Source organism: Medicago sativa, chromosome 6 (genome assembly GCF_051527215.1).
Source record: "Medicago sativa cultivar Bolivia chromosome 6, Bolivia_mono, whole genome shotgun sequence".
In the NCBI taxonomy this organism is placed as follows: domain Eukaryota; kingdom Viridiplantae; phylum Streptophyta; class Magnoliopsida; order Fabales; family Fabaceae; genus Medicago; species Medicago sativa.
Genome location: NC_140754.1, coordinates 96116261 through 96132224, shown reverse-complemented (window position 1 = coordinate 96132224; position 15964 = coordinate 96116261). Strand labels below are relative to the sequence as shown.

General features: G+C 31.9%; 3 protein-coding genes and 2 long non-coding RNA genes across 9 annotated transcripts; all 5 read left to right on the top strand.

Moving 5' to 3' along the window:
* Positions 1-1080: 1080 nt before the first annotated feature.
* Positions 1081-12951, top strand: LOC146918565 (uncharacterized). Of its 4 annotated transcripts, none has more exons than XM_085720207.1 (4): positions 1081-1212; positions 1552-1604; positions 12383-12484; positions 12669-12951. In XM_085720207.1, exons 1-4 carry the CDS (start codon positions 1173-1175, stop codon positions 12852-12854), a joined length of 381 nt encoding a protein of 126 aa, XP_085576333.1. In that variant the 5' UTR covers positions 1081-1172; the 3' UTR covers positions 12855-12951. The 4 variants fall into 4 exon arrangements, with proteins under 4 accessions (XP_085576333.1, XP_085576334.1, XP_085576335.1 ...); XM_085720208.1 differs by having other exon boundaries at positions 1112-1212; positions 12672-12951; XM_085720209.1 differs by lacking the exons at positions 1081-1212; positions 1552-1604 and adding an exon at positions 12156-12305.
* On the top strand, positions 1612-2330 carry LOC146918568 (uncharacterized). The gene is made up of 2 exons (XR_015016269.1): positions 1612-1810; positions 1922-2330. It is a non-coding gene; the product is annotated as an uncharacterized LOC146918568 (long non-coding RNA).
* Positions 6362-7658, top strand: LOC146918567 (uncharacterized). Of its 2 annotated transcripts, none has more exons than XM_085720205.1 (4): positions 6362-6517; positions 6631-6783; positions 6869-6958; positions 7094-7658. In XM_085720205.1, exons 2-4 carry the CDS (start codon positions 6682-6684, stop codon positions 7358-7360), a joined length of 459 nt encoding a protein of 152 aa, XP_085576331.1. In that variant the 5' UTR covers positions 6362-6517; positions 6631-6681; the 3' UTR covers positions 7361-7658. The 2 variants fall into 2 exon arrangements, with proteins under 2 accessions (XP_085576331.1, XP_085576330.1); XM_085720204.1 differs by having other exon boundaries at positions 6379-6544.
* On the top strand, positions 8368-9797 carry LOC146918566 (uncharacterized). Its single transcript, XR_015016271.1, has 2 exons — positions 8368-8862; positions 8953-9797. It is a non-coding gene; the product is annotated as an uncharacterized LOC146918566 (long non-coding RNA).
* Positions 12952-13802: 851 nt separating the features above from the next.
* On the top strand, positions 13803-14882 carry LOC146918564 (uncharacterized). Its single transcript, XM_085720197.1, has 2 exons — positions 13803-14290; positions 14384-14882. Exons 1-2 carry the CDS (start codon positions 13946-13948, stop codon positions 14816-14818), a joined length of 780 nt encoding a protein of 259 aa, XP_085576323.1. The 5' UTR covers positions 13803-13945; the 3' UTR covers positions 14819-14882.
* Positions 14883-15964: the final 1082 nt, after the last annotated feature.

Sequence of the window (15964 nt, the reverse complement as noted above, 5' to 3'; positions counted from 1 at the left end):
TTAAAATAGTTTATGCAATAAGTGCTTAATTCAAATGCATGCTCTAAATATCACACTGATTGATAAGTGAGCAACGTGTGATCGTGATTGTGATGTTGACAGTTCTTGGCACTAGAATGTAAAAGAAACCTTACACGCTTTTTGAAAGAGTATTTTTGTAGAGAATGATAAAAAATGAACCCCCAGTTGCCTTATATACTAAGGTACACAACATCATCATCGTCCATCAAATTAGCTTTTAACAATTTTTGTTCTTACATATTATCTGTGCGGCTGAGTCCAAATCCAGTCATTACGATTCTGCCAAATCCCCAAACCACCAACAAAACACGGCTGACCACATCTTCTGTTTCTCAAGTGCACACATCCATCAATACTTCACCTACTAATTCAAAACACTGTAACCGTGACTGCATAATAGCGTTCAGATCCACAACGTGCCAAGATTCCAGAGTTCAGACAGTATGCAATTCATACAGTTAGCAATTTAAGGGACAGAAACATGCATTGGTGATATCTATTATGCGTCAGATACTACTCCAACTCCCTTGAACATGAAGCCTCTCTTCATGGCCGTCAACGGTGCTAATCTTGTTTCTTGAAAGTGTTTGATCACTCTTTGGTAGACATCCTAGTGTGATGCAAACTGCAGAACAGTAATAAAGAAAGTGAGTCAATACCCATAAAAATCCATTTTTCAAAGAAAATCAGTTTTTAACATGTACATATATTACCTCCTAAAGAAACACTTCAAAATGAAAAAAATGATTTTTTTTTGTAAAAAATATAAAACAAACGAGCCCCTAATAGCTCTTTATTTTAGGATCAAAATAGATTTTTTTTGATAAAATGATTTTTCTAGAAAATCCTAAACAAACACTTAAAAATGAAAAAAATGATTAAATTTTTTTTTAAAAAAAAAATCTAAAACAAAGGGGTCATATTAATTATTCAAATTTTTTTTCTAAAGACTTATTAATAATTGATGTATCTTTTTTTTTTTTGAGAGATAATAATTGATATATGATATAGAATATAATTGATTCAAAAAATCTATAAATAAAATAAAAAAAATAGGGTAGGGTCGGTTATAAAAATCCCAAATAACCAAACTCTTTCACATTCCCTCCTTTCTCTCCTCTCTGATTGCTCCGATTGCATTGCACGATTGCATGTTCTTTCTCTTTCTCTTCGATTGCATTCCGATTGCAGGTATGTGTGTGTATATTGATTTTCTTTTTCAATCAATTCTGTGATTGTGATTGTGATTGTGATCGTGTGTTAGGGTTCTTTGATTTTCACTATCTCTTAATTTGGGGGTTAGGGTTTTAAAATTGCCTATTGATCCTGTTGGTGATTTCAAGGATCAATACACAATTCATTACAATTCTTGAACTGATTGCTCAAAATATTCATTCATTCAAACATTCTCTTAATTTGGGGGTTAGAGTTTTAAACCTTATGCATGCATTGGGGATGGATTTATCACCTTTGTTTTACCCTAAAAATTCACAATTTAACTAACTATACTAATTTGTATTATATATGCAGCTCTCTCTCTCATTGATATCTCACAAACGCAAGCAAAAATGGCTTACTCCAAGGCAAGTTTTTCTGTAGCAAATGCTTTCTTTCTTTCTTTTGATCCTATCCTAGTTTCACAATTATTTTACTTTCTTTAATATTACTCTTTAAACCAAACCAACAGGATACCGAACTTGCATCGTATTATCGTATGCTTAAAGATTTGAAGGATCGTATGAAGGATCAGATTGATTTCCCCGTGTGTCTCGATAGACGTTTAGCTCAGGCAAGTTTATTATTATTATTATTATTATTATGTAATACTTTGATTCAAGTTTCACAATTTTAGTGCATATTTGAGTTCTTTAATTAATATTATTAATCTTTAAACCAGCAGAAGAGTCTGGGGGAGTCTATTCTTCGGCTCATTGATGAACGTCGTGCTGAAATAAAGGCTGAACGTCGTGCTGAAAGAGCGGCTGAAGTTCGACTGCATAGAGTTTCTGCTAGACCTCGAACCAAGACAACTGCTAAATCTCCAAAGCAGACACCCAAGACAACCGCTAAAGCTCGAAAGCAGACAGCCAAGACAACTGAAGTTCCAAAGCAGGAGGGAAATATAGTGTTGGAGACTTGATTGATATTCCAAGACACATAATAAGTCCTGTTGTTGACTGTGCTGTGTATAATAACAATATGTTTAAGAATTTAGCTTGGTTCTTAGGAGCCTTAATGCCTTCTGAAAGTTCAGTATGTACCCTTAGCAACTATTTTAGTAAGTCCTCATTTTGTTATGGAGTGTCTAATGATCCTTTGATTGTATTGTTGCTATTTTACATTTACATTTAGGCTTCTCTTGAGACTTCAAACTTCGTTTTGGAGCATGTTGATATTTGACCATTTTTACAGCATCATCAAATCTAAGGAATGATTGGGAGCCATAGTCATTATGTTTAGATGATCTATAGATCTGAAAAACGGGGAAAATTAAACTAAAGTGGAAGTTTTCATAATTAAAAAATTTAATAACTTCAACAAAATATTTTCACTAAGTAATGATTAGACATAGACAAAAAAAAAAGGAGTCATTCATATTTTCTATTCATTCTATTTCATCTTATATTTTATCTGGCGTGTTGGGGAGTTATTACGTAGCAGTGATATGTTGAAGGTGAAGCACTTGACTTAGGGTGTGTTTGTTTCAAGTTTATCAAATTTATTCCTAGGAATAACATTCCTTGGAACTTTAAGATGGGAATTTTATTCCAAGGTTTATAGAAAAAAGATGTTTGTTTAACATTATAATATTCCCGGGAACCATAAAAATAGGAAATATAATAGGCAATTACATATGAAATTATTCCCATCTTCATGGGAACTTTATTCCCACCATTTTCTTTGGGAAAATTTTTCTATTCCCAGGAACGTTTTATACCCAGGAATAAAATTTAGTAAACTTGTAACAAACATAGGCATACATTTTTCCATCTTTTTATTCCCGGGAATCTACAAATATAACTTGAAACAAACGCACCCTTATAGTTAATCTCGTGGTCGATTTGTGTGGTGTTTGTGTGGAAATATATATGAAGAAACTAATTCCAAAGTTCACTATGAGCGCTTTAGGTTTTATTCTTAATCTTGAATATGAATGACTACATTTGTGTTTTATTTGTGGGGAATATGACACGAGGCTGGAATTTGTCCGGACAACAAGCTTTTTATTGTTAATAATTATGAGACGGATATAGTCTCAAAAAAAAAATTATGATCTTGTGAGGTTTTTATTTTTTTTTTGGGTTAAATATGTGTTTCGTCTCTATAAATATACCAAGTTTTCGTTTTAGTCCCTCTAAATTTTTCCTTCAACTTTTAATCCCTATAAAATTTTCAATCCCTACTTTTGGTCCCTATTTTTAAGTATTTTTTTTAAAGAAATTGTGCATAAATGTATAGAATTTTGTAAAATCCACTCCAAAAAAATATTAGATTTTTTTTAACAAAACATGAATTAAATATGAATTTTTTTAAGGTAAAAAAATATAAAAATTCATATTTAATTCATGATTTGGTAAACAAATTCTAATTTTTTGGAAGAGATCCTTATAATATTATACATTTTCCTGAATTTTTTTATTTAAAACTATGAATTCTACATATGAGTTTACTTTAAAGGAGGGACCAAAAATGAAAAAGATTTTTTTTGGAAGACTAAAAGTTGAAGAAATTTTTTAAAGGACTAAAACGAAAAATTGACATATTTATAGGGACCAAAAACATATTTAACCTTTTTTTTTGCCAATAAATTTGTCTACGTTTTAGATTCAAAAAGTGCAACAACATGTAAATTTGAATTCTACGATGACATAATAGGCGAAAACAATTGAATGATGCATCTCAACTGAAGTAAGTTTGAGGAGAAAGAAAATCATGAAGATACGAAGGTAAAAAAACATGAGGTAGATGCAAATAAATTTATTAATATTAATAAGTCTATTATAGATAAAGATTCCAGAAGTGATGGTTCACGCGTTACATAAAAAACTCGATAAGGTGAGGGACCCAAATCAAAGCTTGTTTGATGGGTTTAAAGCTTGGTGGACACACATCACCTATTTTATTATTGTTTCAATACATTTCATCTCTTCAAGGCACCACTTAAAAAAATTATGAAACATGTTTCAAATAACTTTATATCATTATATTTTTTTTTAATAAAATTCGTTTATTTCAATACAATTTATTAAATTGGATATGCGAAAAGCGTAGAAACATATAGTGCTTTGTTGAAATGTGTCTCAAAATTGATGTTAAAGTCCAAAAAAAACCGTGGCACGATTTTGGGTGTGTTTCTGGGAGGCTGTCACCGGAAAAATCGTGGCACAATGCAAGAGCAACGTGGCACGATGTAGATGATAAGATCAAATGTTGTACTATTACCAACCCCATCGTGGCACGATGCCTCGGGGTCTGAACACTATTTAAGGTTTCATTCTTCATGTTTTTGGCGAAACTTCAAGAGAGAGAAACTTGAGAAATCAAAAGAGGTAATTTTAGGGTTGAGGATCTTTGGTGAGGGTTCTCTTGAGAGGTTTTCCTGGGTTGTGAAATATTTCTAAACACCTTGTATGGGTGAAAATCATTGAATGTCTTTTCATTGGAAAGATTGGGGAAGGGTATGAATTAGAGTTTGTTCTTTGTGAGCTTGTTGAAACTAATTTCTTGTAACCCTTTTATATCTCTTCGTAAAGAACTCATTTATAATGGATTAGAGAGAGATCAATCTCTCACTAGAGTATGTCAATTTGAACCGAACTGGGTAAACATTTTTTGGTGTGTTTGTTTCTCTTATGTCTTTATCTTTTGTTTGTGGTTTTGTACTTTTCACTTGATTCCTAGGTTAGATCTAAGTTTGTTATTGTTGTTGTTTCTTGAGGTTACTTTGATATTTAGTTAATACTTTCCTTTACTCCACACATCTAAGTTTATTGGTGTGATTTTGAATATGAATTCACAACCTACTTTAATAACCACAATACCCAAAATAAGATACCTATTTAACTTGATGCTAGTAGGTGAAACACACCTACGTACCATTATAAATATTCTTACTCCCTCTGTTTCTTTTTAAAAGCAAATTTTACTTTTTAGATTCATTCAATTAATGATGTATGTGGTCCAAAAGCATTACATAATAATAATAATAATAATAATAATAATAATAATAATAATAATAATAATAATCTATATTATATTATTAAAAACAACAATCTAACAATTATAAAATAAAAAATAACCAAGTCCAACACGTACCAATAATCAATTTATAATAATAATTAGATAAAAGTGAGTGATTTGCATGTTGATACTTGATATACCAGCAACATGTAACTGCTCTACATATTAGTTTCGTTTAAGCTTGAAGGAAATTGTCCCACATCGGTTGTTTTAGAATATAGAGTGGATGACTTCATTTATACCGGAGAAAAGAACGCTTGGTTAGAGGATGAACCACAACTAATAAATTGGTCAGTGTAACATTCTCATTTCGTTTGATTATTAATTATTAAATAAACACCAGCCAAGGAGTAAAAAATTTAAGACTTGTTTTTGTAAAAAAGTTATAACTTTTAATTTTTTTCATTATGTGAGTCGAGCTAATGAGTCGAACCGAGTTGTTCGTGAGCTTTAATTGAGTCGAGTTTGAGCTTATAAAAAGGTTCGTCGCGAACTCGAGTTGAGTTTCGAGCCGAACAAAATCTTATCGAGCCGAGCTGAACTGAGTTCGATTCGGTTCGACTCATTTTCAGCCCTAGTTATAGCTTTTTCAAGTTCCTTGATGGACTTATACATAGGAGACAAATTTATATCTTCATTTGAAATCTCATTTTTAAGTGTCTCCATGTTAAGCTGACATTCAAATATTAATTTGATTTGTAAGTATCTTTGATTCTCTAAAATTTGATGAGAATAGTTAAACTCTATGAAGTCCGGACACTCCTAGGCAAAAGTTACTAAATAAAAGAATTCAAGAAAACAAGACTGAAATGCCACCACATGGATGTTGGACATTTGGAGCAAGGCTTATTAATAATGATGTATATGATATATAATATAGATTAGATACATTAATTATTAAAAAAATCGATAAAAAAATTAAATTTTTACTAAGATTTATTAATAATTGATGTATATGATATAGAATATAGATCAAATACAATAATTATTTAAAAGATCTAAAAAAATTAAATTAATTTTTTTTCGAAGACTTATTAATAATTGATGTATCGGATATAGAATATAATTGACTGAAAAAATGTATAAATAAAAAAGAAAACTAGGGTCGGTTATAAAAATCCGAAATAACCAAACACTTTGACATTCCCTTCTCTCCGATTGCGATTTTTCACATTCTCTCGCTTTCTCTTCTCTGCGATTGTGATTTCTCTCGCTTTCTCTCCTCTCTGATTGCATTTCACGATTACGATTGCAGGTTCTCTCTCTTTCTCTCCGATTGCAGGTAGTGTGTGTATTTACTCTTGTTATTGTTGGTTTGATGAAGCCATATTTCACTAAATATTTATTTCTTTCGTATTATATATGCAGCTGAGTCTCTTCTCTCCCCAATCTTTTGATATCTCACAAGCGCAAGCAAAAATGTCTGGCCGCTTTGCCAATTTTTACCACTTACCCCAGTTTCACGGAAAAACTCCCCAGCACATGTTTGACAACTATCCTATGAGAGAAACCAAAGCCAAGGCAAGTTTTTCTGGGGCCTGTTGCAAATGCTTTCTTTTGATCCTATCCTAGTTTCACAATAATTTTAGTTTCTTTAAACCAACAGGATTTCGCACTGGCATCGTATGAGATTATGCTTAATGAACTGAATGCTGACATGGCTCGGCCAGCCTCTCCCTTTACACGTGAAGTTGAGGCAAGTTTTTTCGGGAAATGTTGTTAACAAAGTTTATTATTATGTGGCCTTCACCAATGCTTTTGATTCAAGTTTCACAATTTTAGTTTCTTTCCGCATCTTTGAGTTCTTTAATATTAATCTTTGAATCAGCAGGAGGGTATGTTGGAGGATATTCTTGAGCTCATTGCTGAACGTGAAGCTCAAATATTGGCTGAAGGTCGTGCTGAAAAACCGGCTGAACGTCAACTGCATAGAGTTTCTGCTAAAGCTCGAACTAAGACAACTGCTAAATCTCCAAAGCAGACAGCCAAGACAACTGCTAAAGCTTCAAAGCAGACAGCCAAGACAACTGCTAAAGCTCCAAAGCAGACAGCCAAGACAACTGCTAAAGGCTCCAAAGCAGACTGCCAAAACAACTGAAGTTCCAATGTAGGAGGGAAATATTGTGTTGGAGACTTGATATTCCTTCGTTTGTTTTAGATGTTCCAAGACACATAATAAGTCCCGTTGACTGTGTTGTGTATGATAACAATATGTTTAAGAATTTAGCTTGGTTGTTAGGATTTGGATTTTGTTATGTTACTGCCTTAATGCCGTTCTGAAAGTTCAATATGTACCCTTACAATCTATCTTAATAAGTCCTCATTTATGGACGGGGGAGTGTCCCATCCTAATGATCCTTTTGACTGTATTGTTGCTATTTTAGCATTTCAATGAATGAGGCTTATTTCCTGTAAAAAAAAGAAGACAAAAGTTGCCATATTTGAAGAAGCAACTACATAACACAGTTTACTAGGGGCCCTTTCCCCCTACCAACTGGATGATTAACACAACATAAAAAAGTGGCAACATGATTACCCATCTAACAAAGCACTTACACATCCTTAAGGTTTCTTTTGCTTATTTCATAATCTTTTGAGTTAGTTTGTATATGTTGCACTTAAATTTCTTTTGAGTTATTTCATAATCTATTCCATATTTGTATAGAATGTGGACTCTTATTAACGACCATAAGTATATTTTGTTCTGTTATTAGTACCTCAAACATACGCTGACATTTGAATCCAACAGTTAAAACAGGAATAGTTTCACTAGGCTGTTTGACGTCCACCAGTTTTGCAGGTTAACCAAGCCAGAATGATGGAAGTAAAGTATTACTGACATGTTCTTGTCTCTTTTTTTCTGATACCATTGGTAAAACAAAACTCAATTATGAAATGAAATCATATCAGGAGATGGTTGTACACCAAACCCGACAAATGAGTGAGAACAACCAGCAACTTCTTTATTTGAAAAGCAAGATGGTCAAAGAGAAAAAAACATTCAAAAGCTCTTGAGGAATCCTTCGGTATAGTGACAGAAGCCGTGGAAGACAATGGAGAAGAATAAAAATGCAGCATGAAGAAATAAAAGAAGAGGTAACATTGACTTCACACACATTACTTGATGCATATTTGGTTTACTTTTTATTACTGAATTTACTCTCGGTATATAATTATTTGTGGACCATCAAGTTGGGGTTAGGATGCGCTTGCGCTTGGCTGTCTGTTTTGTTCAAACAGTTTTGCTGTTATTTACATTTTCGTAGTTCAACAATAGATTAGATAAAATTATATTGTAACATATTGTAAAGAAAAAGCAAGTTCTATGGTGTGATCCACATATAGTTAATAGGGGTGATTATGACTGTTTTCCTTATTTTTGTAAAGAAAAACAAGTTGGATGATTCTTACATGAAGTTAATTTCTTTTGTTGAATTTATCATTTCAATACTATTTTCATAGGTGGACGGTTTCCTTATTTCAGTGTCATTCAAGTATTATTTACCATTCCCTTTGCTTTTGTTGTTAGTTGGAACATTTTTCTGGTGTGGTTTCTATACTGTGATGGCCAGGCTTATTAGCCATTGGAAGGTTTCTTAGGTAGATGGTTTTTCCCTTTGGTTAGGTGGTTGTGATTTCTTATATGATCACTTTGGTTATTGACTCACTTTCTTTATTACTGTTCTGCAGTTTGCATCACACTAGGATGTCTACCAAAGAGTGATCAAACACTTAATTTGTCAAGAAACAAGATTAGCACCGTTGACGGCTATGAAGAGAGGCTTCATGTTCGAGGGGACTGGGGTAGTATCTGGCGAGCAAGAGCTCCTCCAAAAGTTTGCAATCTCATTTGGCGAATATGTCGTTGATGCTTACCAACGCATAATAGGTTGCACTAATGCATGTTTCTGTCCCTTAAATTGCTAACTGTATGAATTGCATACTGTCTGAACTCTGGAATCTTGGCACGTTGTGGATCTGAACGCTATTATGCAGTCACGGTTACAGTGTTTTGAAATAGTAGGTGAAGTATTGATGGATGTGTGCACTTGAGAAACAGAAGATGTGGTCAGCCGTGTTTTGTTGGTGGTTTGGGGATTTGGCAGAATCGTACTGACTGGATTTGGACTCAGCTGCACAGATAATATGTAAGAACAAAATTTGTTAAAAGCTAATTTGATGGATGATGATGACGTTATGTACGTTTGTATATAAGGCAGTATGAGTAAATAATACTCTGGCTTTTACCAGTTTTTGTTAGATGTTCTGAGTCTTGTGGCTCCAGTTTGTTAATTACCTTTTGCTCGTATTATGTAAATATTAAACGAGATTATTAGTTTCTCTCGAATCTTGGATTATAAGTCTGCCAATATCTGCTTTCAGCTGTAGGCTTGTATATCATTTTAAACTGCAGTGATGAGTATCAGTAAAAGTGGCGTTAGATAGTGTCTTTCAGAATTTCTCAAATATGAGATGAAGATTACAGTCTGTTGAATTTATTTCTTCAATAATGTTATCAACAATTAAGTTTTCCAGACTGTTATTTACTGCTCCAATGTATTTACATGGATATCGATGAGCCATTAATTTAGTACTGTCAAACTACTGTGATTTAAAGATCAAATAAGAGAAGTTATGGGTTCCTACTGTCCATTACTGCAGGGCAAATTATGTCAAATTACTGTCATTAATTTAGTGCTGTCAAACAAATGTCATTTAAAGATCAAATAATGTTATCTGTTTTCGATCCACTCTTCCTTCCTTCTATTTCAAATTCTCATCCATCCATGGCCCATTTTTTTTTTCTTCCTGTGTTGGATGTTTTGTAAGATATCTATATGTACATCAGAGCATGTTTAGAAATCAATATGGATTTGCTCAAATGAATGTATGAGGGAGGTCTTTTAATCATTTCTCTAATAATAATATGAATGATAGATCTTTGATTGTATGAAACTAGGAACAAAATCTGAAAATTGAATCCTTGCAGATTGTTTAGATTTGTAATACTCAGTGTTACAAATATGTTGGAAAAAGAAAAACACCAAATTGGACCGGAATATCGGCTTCTCATTACAAGTGTGACAGCCTTGTCCCATGCATGTAAGAAACAAATTTGCAACTAGTCATTCAAATTGCAAGTTATGAAAGATTTATTTATCATTCATCATGCTTATTGTTGTGGAGATGTAAGTTTTTATCAATGGAAAATATTGTATACAAGTGAATTGATATTCATGTTAGTTGACCCGAAAGAACCAACGAAGCATGTCTGATGACTCTTGAGACTCTCCAAACTTTGTGTTGTACTTGACTCCATGATTCTGCAGTATGTAAATTTTTTGCCATTTTTGCAGCATCATAAATTGCAGGGAATGATTGGGAGCCATAGTTATTATGTTTAGATGGTCCATATATCTGAAAATCAGGAAAAAATAATATTAAATTGGAAGTTTTCATAAATTTAATATTTCAATAACTTTTTCTACAATTTTTTTTCCTCAATAACTTCAACAAAATGTTTCCACTTGATCATCAGATCAGCAGTGACAGAAACCAAAAGAGAGGAGACATTGCCAATTTTTGTTCCTTTTCTCAATTCATTCTATTTCATCTTCTTTTCCTTTGTAATTTGTTGATAAAATCCTTCAATTTTATCTTCAGCAAGCACCCTTCATTTGTCTAAACATTTTCATACTTGAGTTGCCTCATACAAATTTTACATACCATTGATTTTTGATTATGATATATTGATTTTTGATTATGATATATTGTCAAACCAGACGAAAAATGAGGTGGCTTGAAATTCATAAATGGTTTGGTTCTTAAAAAATGGCTTATCAAATGTTTTGTATAAAAAGTAAAGGAGAAAAAAATAACACATGATTCAAGAAACATACATTCGGACAATACAAAAATTGCAATTTTGTCTGGAAGTAGACATTCAGACTGCACAAAAACTGTTTTTTTTTGCCTGAAAGTACACATTTAGTCGGCTATTGTATTTTTTCCGATGCGCGCTTATGAAAAGCTTTCAAAAGTAGGAAAATTCCTCAAGAAAAATAGACTAACCAAATGCTTATACCAAGGTATTCCTAAGAGACCATCTTTCTTTCCCAGTGAATGCACGCTCAGTCATCATAAGTCTATCATTAAGTTCTCTCACTTTCGAGTGGTCCATTTTCCATGTTTTCCAACCTTTGCATGCTTCTATTTCCTGAATAATCACATTTCAATTATTTTACACTTTAGAGAATCTTTTTCACATTGAGCCACTCCAAAAATTGTTCCATAATAAGGATCCCTATGGTTTGCCTAAGATGGCAAATTTTCAAACAGTTGCAAAAGCTACTAAATAAACGATTTCAAGAATGCAAAGACTGAAATGCCACCATATCGATACATATGGAGCACAAGACTTATTAATAATAATTGATGTATCTGATATATAATATAGATTAGATACATCAGTTATTCAAAAAATCTAATTTTTTCTCTCGAAGACTTGTTAATAATTGATGTATATGATATAGAATATAGATCAAATACAATAATTATTCAAAAAATCTAAAAAAAAAATTAAATTTTTTCTAAAACTTATTTATAATTCATGTATCTTTTTTTTTTTTTGGAGAGATAATAATTGATGTATCTGATATAGAATATAATTGATTCAAAAAAATCTATGAACAAAAAAAATAGGGTAGGGTCGGTTATAAAAATCCCAGATAACCAAACTCTTTCAGGTTCTCTCTCTTTCTCTCCGATTGCAGGTATGTGTGTATATTTTTATTTTCTTTTTCAATCAATTCTATTATTGTTATCGTGTGTTAGGTTAGGGTTCTCTGATTTTCACTATCTCTTACTTTGGGAGTTAGGGTTTTAAACCTTATGCATGCATGGGGATGGATTTTCTGGTGTAACCTAACTTGTGTAACATGATTTTTGTTTTACCCCAAAAATTCACAATTTAACTAACTATACTATTTTGTATTATATATGCAGCTCTCTCACAATCGCAAGCAAAAATGACTTACTCCAAGGCAAGTTTTTCTTTCTTTCTTTCTTTTGATCATCCTAGTTTCACAGTTATTTTAGTTTCTTTAAACCAAATCAACAGGATACCGCACTGGCATCGTATTATCGTATGCTTAAAGATATGAAGGATGATATTAAGGATCAGATTGATTTTCCCGTGTCTCTCGATAGACGTCTAGCTCAGGCAAGTTTATTTTTATTATTATTATTATTATTATTATTATTATTATTATTATTATTATTATTATTATTATTATTATTATTATTATTATTATTATTATTATTATTATGTAATGCTTTTGATTCAAGTTTCACAATTTTAGTGCATATTTGAGTTCTTTAATTAATATTATTAATCTCTAAACCAGCAGGAGAGAGTGGGGGTGTGGATTCGTAATCTCATTGATAAACGTCGTGCTGAAATAAAGGCTGAACGTCGTGCTGAAAGAGCGGCTGAAGTTCGACTGCATAGAGTTTCTGCTAGACCTCGAACCAAGACAACTGCTAAATCTCCAAACCAGACACCCAAGACAACTCAAGTTCCAATGCAGTAGGGAAATATAGTGTTGGAGACTTGATTCATATTCCTTCCTTTGTTTGACTGTGTTGTGTGTAATAACAATATGTTTAAGAATTTAGCTTGGTTGTTAGGATCTTGGATTTTGTTTCGTTACTGCCTTAATGCCTTCTGAATTTAGCTTGTTGCTATTTTAGCATTTCATTGAATGAAGCTTATTTCCTGTAAAAGTTGCCATGTTTGTATAAGGTAGTGTTTGCCTGGACTTAATTTTAACTTCTATTCTATTTCTAATGAGAAGTGAGGCCAAACACAATTTGAATAAAGTTCTTTACAAAATAAGTAACTTTTTTATAAAGAAGAAAAACCAATAAAAGTGACTTTAGAAATAAGATGTGAAAGGGAACTTTGAAACAACTTTTCGGCACTGATATATGCTTCTACACCTTCGATTCCCGCACATGCTACTATTTCTTCTTTTTTTATTATTATTTTTAGCCAAATCCCGCCAAACCTTTTTGCCTTTTTCAGGAAACCGCCAAAATAACATAAACCTAGTTATATATATATATATCCATTGCATTTCAGTGTATCTGCACACCAATCCTTGCTGCCGCCGCTGACCTTGCAGGTACACCATCTTTATATTTTATTCTTTCAATTCTTACAAATCTTATTTATTTTTTGTCCTTTTGTTACTTTCCTTAGGCCTTTTATATGATATATGTACATGAAGTTTTTATACTTTTGTTGCTTTGTCATGTCATGATCAGATTCTGTCCTTTTGATTTTTAGTGATAATCTTGTTAAAAGCCTATATATATATATATATATATATATATATATATATATATATATATATCAGTATGCGTTTTGTTTGTTAATATTGTCATTCAATAATATGTGATATCATTTTCTTATTATTACTAGCTTTCTCTTTGTTTATTATATGGTTTGATTACATATGATCATATGGATCCTTATCTCGGTAGATCCATTCAGTTTGCTTAACATTTCGTCTTATTGGATCTCTTTTTTCTTTCGTTAAAAATGATAGCCAGTTTGTTTACCTAATGAAACTATTAGTTTGCACTTAATTATTTATAATTTTCAAAACACATTGCAGCTATGGCTACTAATATCCCTCCATGTAAAACTGAAAATTTAGTAAAAGCAACGTGGAAAATTTCATCGGATACCAAAATGTTACTTGATATTTGTACGAGTGAGATCCGTAAATGTGGAAAACCCGGTATTTCTTTTAAGAGTAAGAAATGGGAGGAAATACGTGAAGAATTCAATAAACGTGCTGATAAAAACTATAACCAAAAGCAGTTGAAAAATAGAATGGAAACTTTGAGAACTGATTGGACGACACGGAAACAATTAATCGGTAAAGAAACAGGTTTGGGATGGAATCACCAGATAGGAAATATTGATGCTGATGCTTCATGGTGGGATGATAAGATAAGAGTGAGTATTATAAATATAGAATTTTTATCTTGTGAAAATTGAATAAGAGAATTTGGTTTGTCTGAATATTATTTCTTGTTATTGGTTATGCAGGAGAATGTAAAATATGCAAAATTTCGCTATCAAGGTTTAGAATTTCGTGATGAACTAGAATTCATATTTGGGGATGCAGTGGCAACAAGTCAATACCAATGGTCACCTGCTTTGGGTGTACCATTTGAATCTAGTGGCAAAAATACTACTACAGATGTGCCACAAGAAATAATTGACTCTGATGATAGTGAATTTGATATTGGTGACCACTTTAGCCCTGTGGAAAATACTCAACCCAAAAAGAAAAGAAAGGTTTCACCATATATTGGAGAGAAAGTGACAAAGGGAAAGGCAAAGGTTGGGACGGCAACAACCATGAGAAAAACATTTGAGCGGTTAGTTGAAGCAGCCGAAGGTCATAATGAAGTTGAAAAGGCTCAAATTGCGGCCACCTTTCATTTGGTAATGTCATTGTTTACCATCTTTATATTCTAATATTGGATTATTTCCAAACTCTTTCAATTTAATTTATGATAATGTTTTATATAATAATTTATAAATTTTCATTTGGTCTAAAAAAAATCAGGTCTTTACAAAATTTAATTTTTAATAAAAAAATGTCTTTTATTTTATTTATGATAATTTGTAGTAAAATCTCGAAGCTCTTTTAAAAATATTTTGCCAAACAGTTTTTAACTTAAGATATACTAATGAAGTTGAAAAAAACAACAAATACCAAACAACTTTAACTTTAATTTCAAAGTTTTAATTTTCAACTTTTTTCTAAAAGTGACTTTTAGACCTAAAAAAAGTAGGGCCAAACGCACCCTAAGTAAACCCCAAACACTTGCAGCTTTTTTCCACAACTTAAACAATTAGTGGTGTAAGTAAAACATGATAACATTTTTTCCCCATATAGATAAGTTTAATTGATATGCACTTTCAGTGTAAAAATCTACACATATCAACCAATTATAATCGTTGAATTATTAAAAAATGTTTGACTTTAATTCAAACTATTTAAAAGTCTCTCATACTATATTGGTTGTAATTGATTGACGGTGTAAACATATTTACATTGTCGTTGTATCAATACTAAACTCTATAAATATATATATATTTGAAAAGAAGAAACAAACTGTGAAAATATTTTATGTACTAACCTGCAACATGTCTTTGAAACATAGGATCACCAAATTTTTTCATCCAGACAAAATCATCATATTGTGAATGGTACTGGGTATCCTGTAACATTTGTGAAATAAATTTGGTTTTAATGTCTGCTCATTGATGACAATATGTTACATCTAGCCTCTAGGCATATAATCCTGAGTTTGATTATTGTTGTGCACATCCTATGTTCGGTTCGACTATTGAAGGAGGCAAAATTGACTCTAGAGCTATATATGATTGATTTTTACTTTTTTGGATATTCTCGAGTAATATTATTTTGTCTCTAGCATTCAGGTATATGATTGATTTTTACATGTTCCAATTTTCTACTATCAAATATGAAACTCTTACTCACACTTGATATACCACACACTACCGAAAAAATATGTTTGAAGTTGTTGTTCAAAATCATATGGAATTTTAATTTCCACAATTGGAAATTATAAATACCTAAGGTGAATGAGATAA

Coding starts and splice junctions, on each gene's coding strand:
- LOC146918565 (XM_085720207.1), top strand. CDS start 1,173: ATGTTCTTTCTCTTTCTCTTCGATTGCATTCCGATTGCAG. Junction 1,213..1,551: donor CGATTGCATTCCGATTGCAG/GTATGTGTGTGT, acceptor TTATATATGCAG/CTCTCTCTCTCATTGATATC. Junction 12,485..12,668: donor TCGATAGACGTCTAGCTCAG/GCAAGTTTATTT, acceptor TCTCTAAACCAG/CAGGAGAGAGTGGGGGTGTG.
- LOC146918567 (XM_085720205.1), top strand. CDS start 6,682: ATGTCTGGCCGCTTTGCCAATTTTTACCACTTACCCCAGTTTCACGGA. Junction 6,784..6,868: donor TGAGAGAAACCAAAGCCAAG/GCAAGTTTTTCT, acceptor TTAAACCAACAG/GATTTCGCACTGGCATCGTA. Junction 6,959..7,093: donor CCTTTACACGTGAAGTTGAG/GCAAGTTTTTTC, acceptor TTGAATCAGCAG/GAGGGTATGTTGGAGGATAT.
- LOC146918564 (XM_085720197.1), top strand. CDS start 13,946: ATGGCTACTAATATCCCTCCATGTAAAACTGAAAATTTAGTAAAAGCA. Junction 14,291..14,383: donor GGTGGGATGATAAGATAAGA/GTGAGTATTATA, acceptor TTGGTTATGCAG/GAGAATGTAAAATATGCAAA.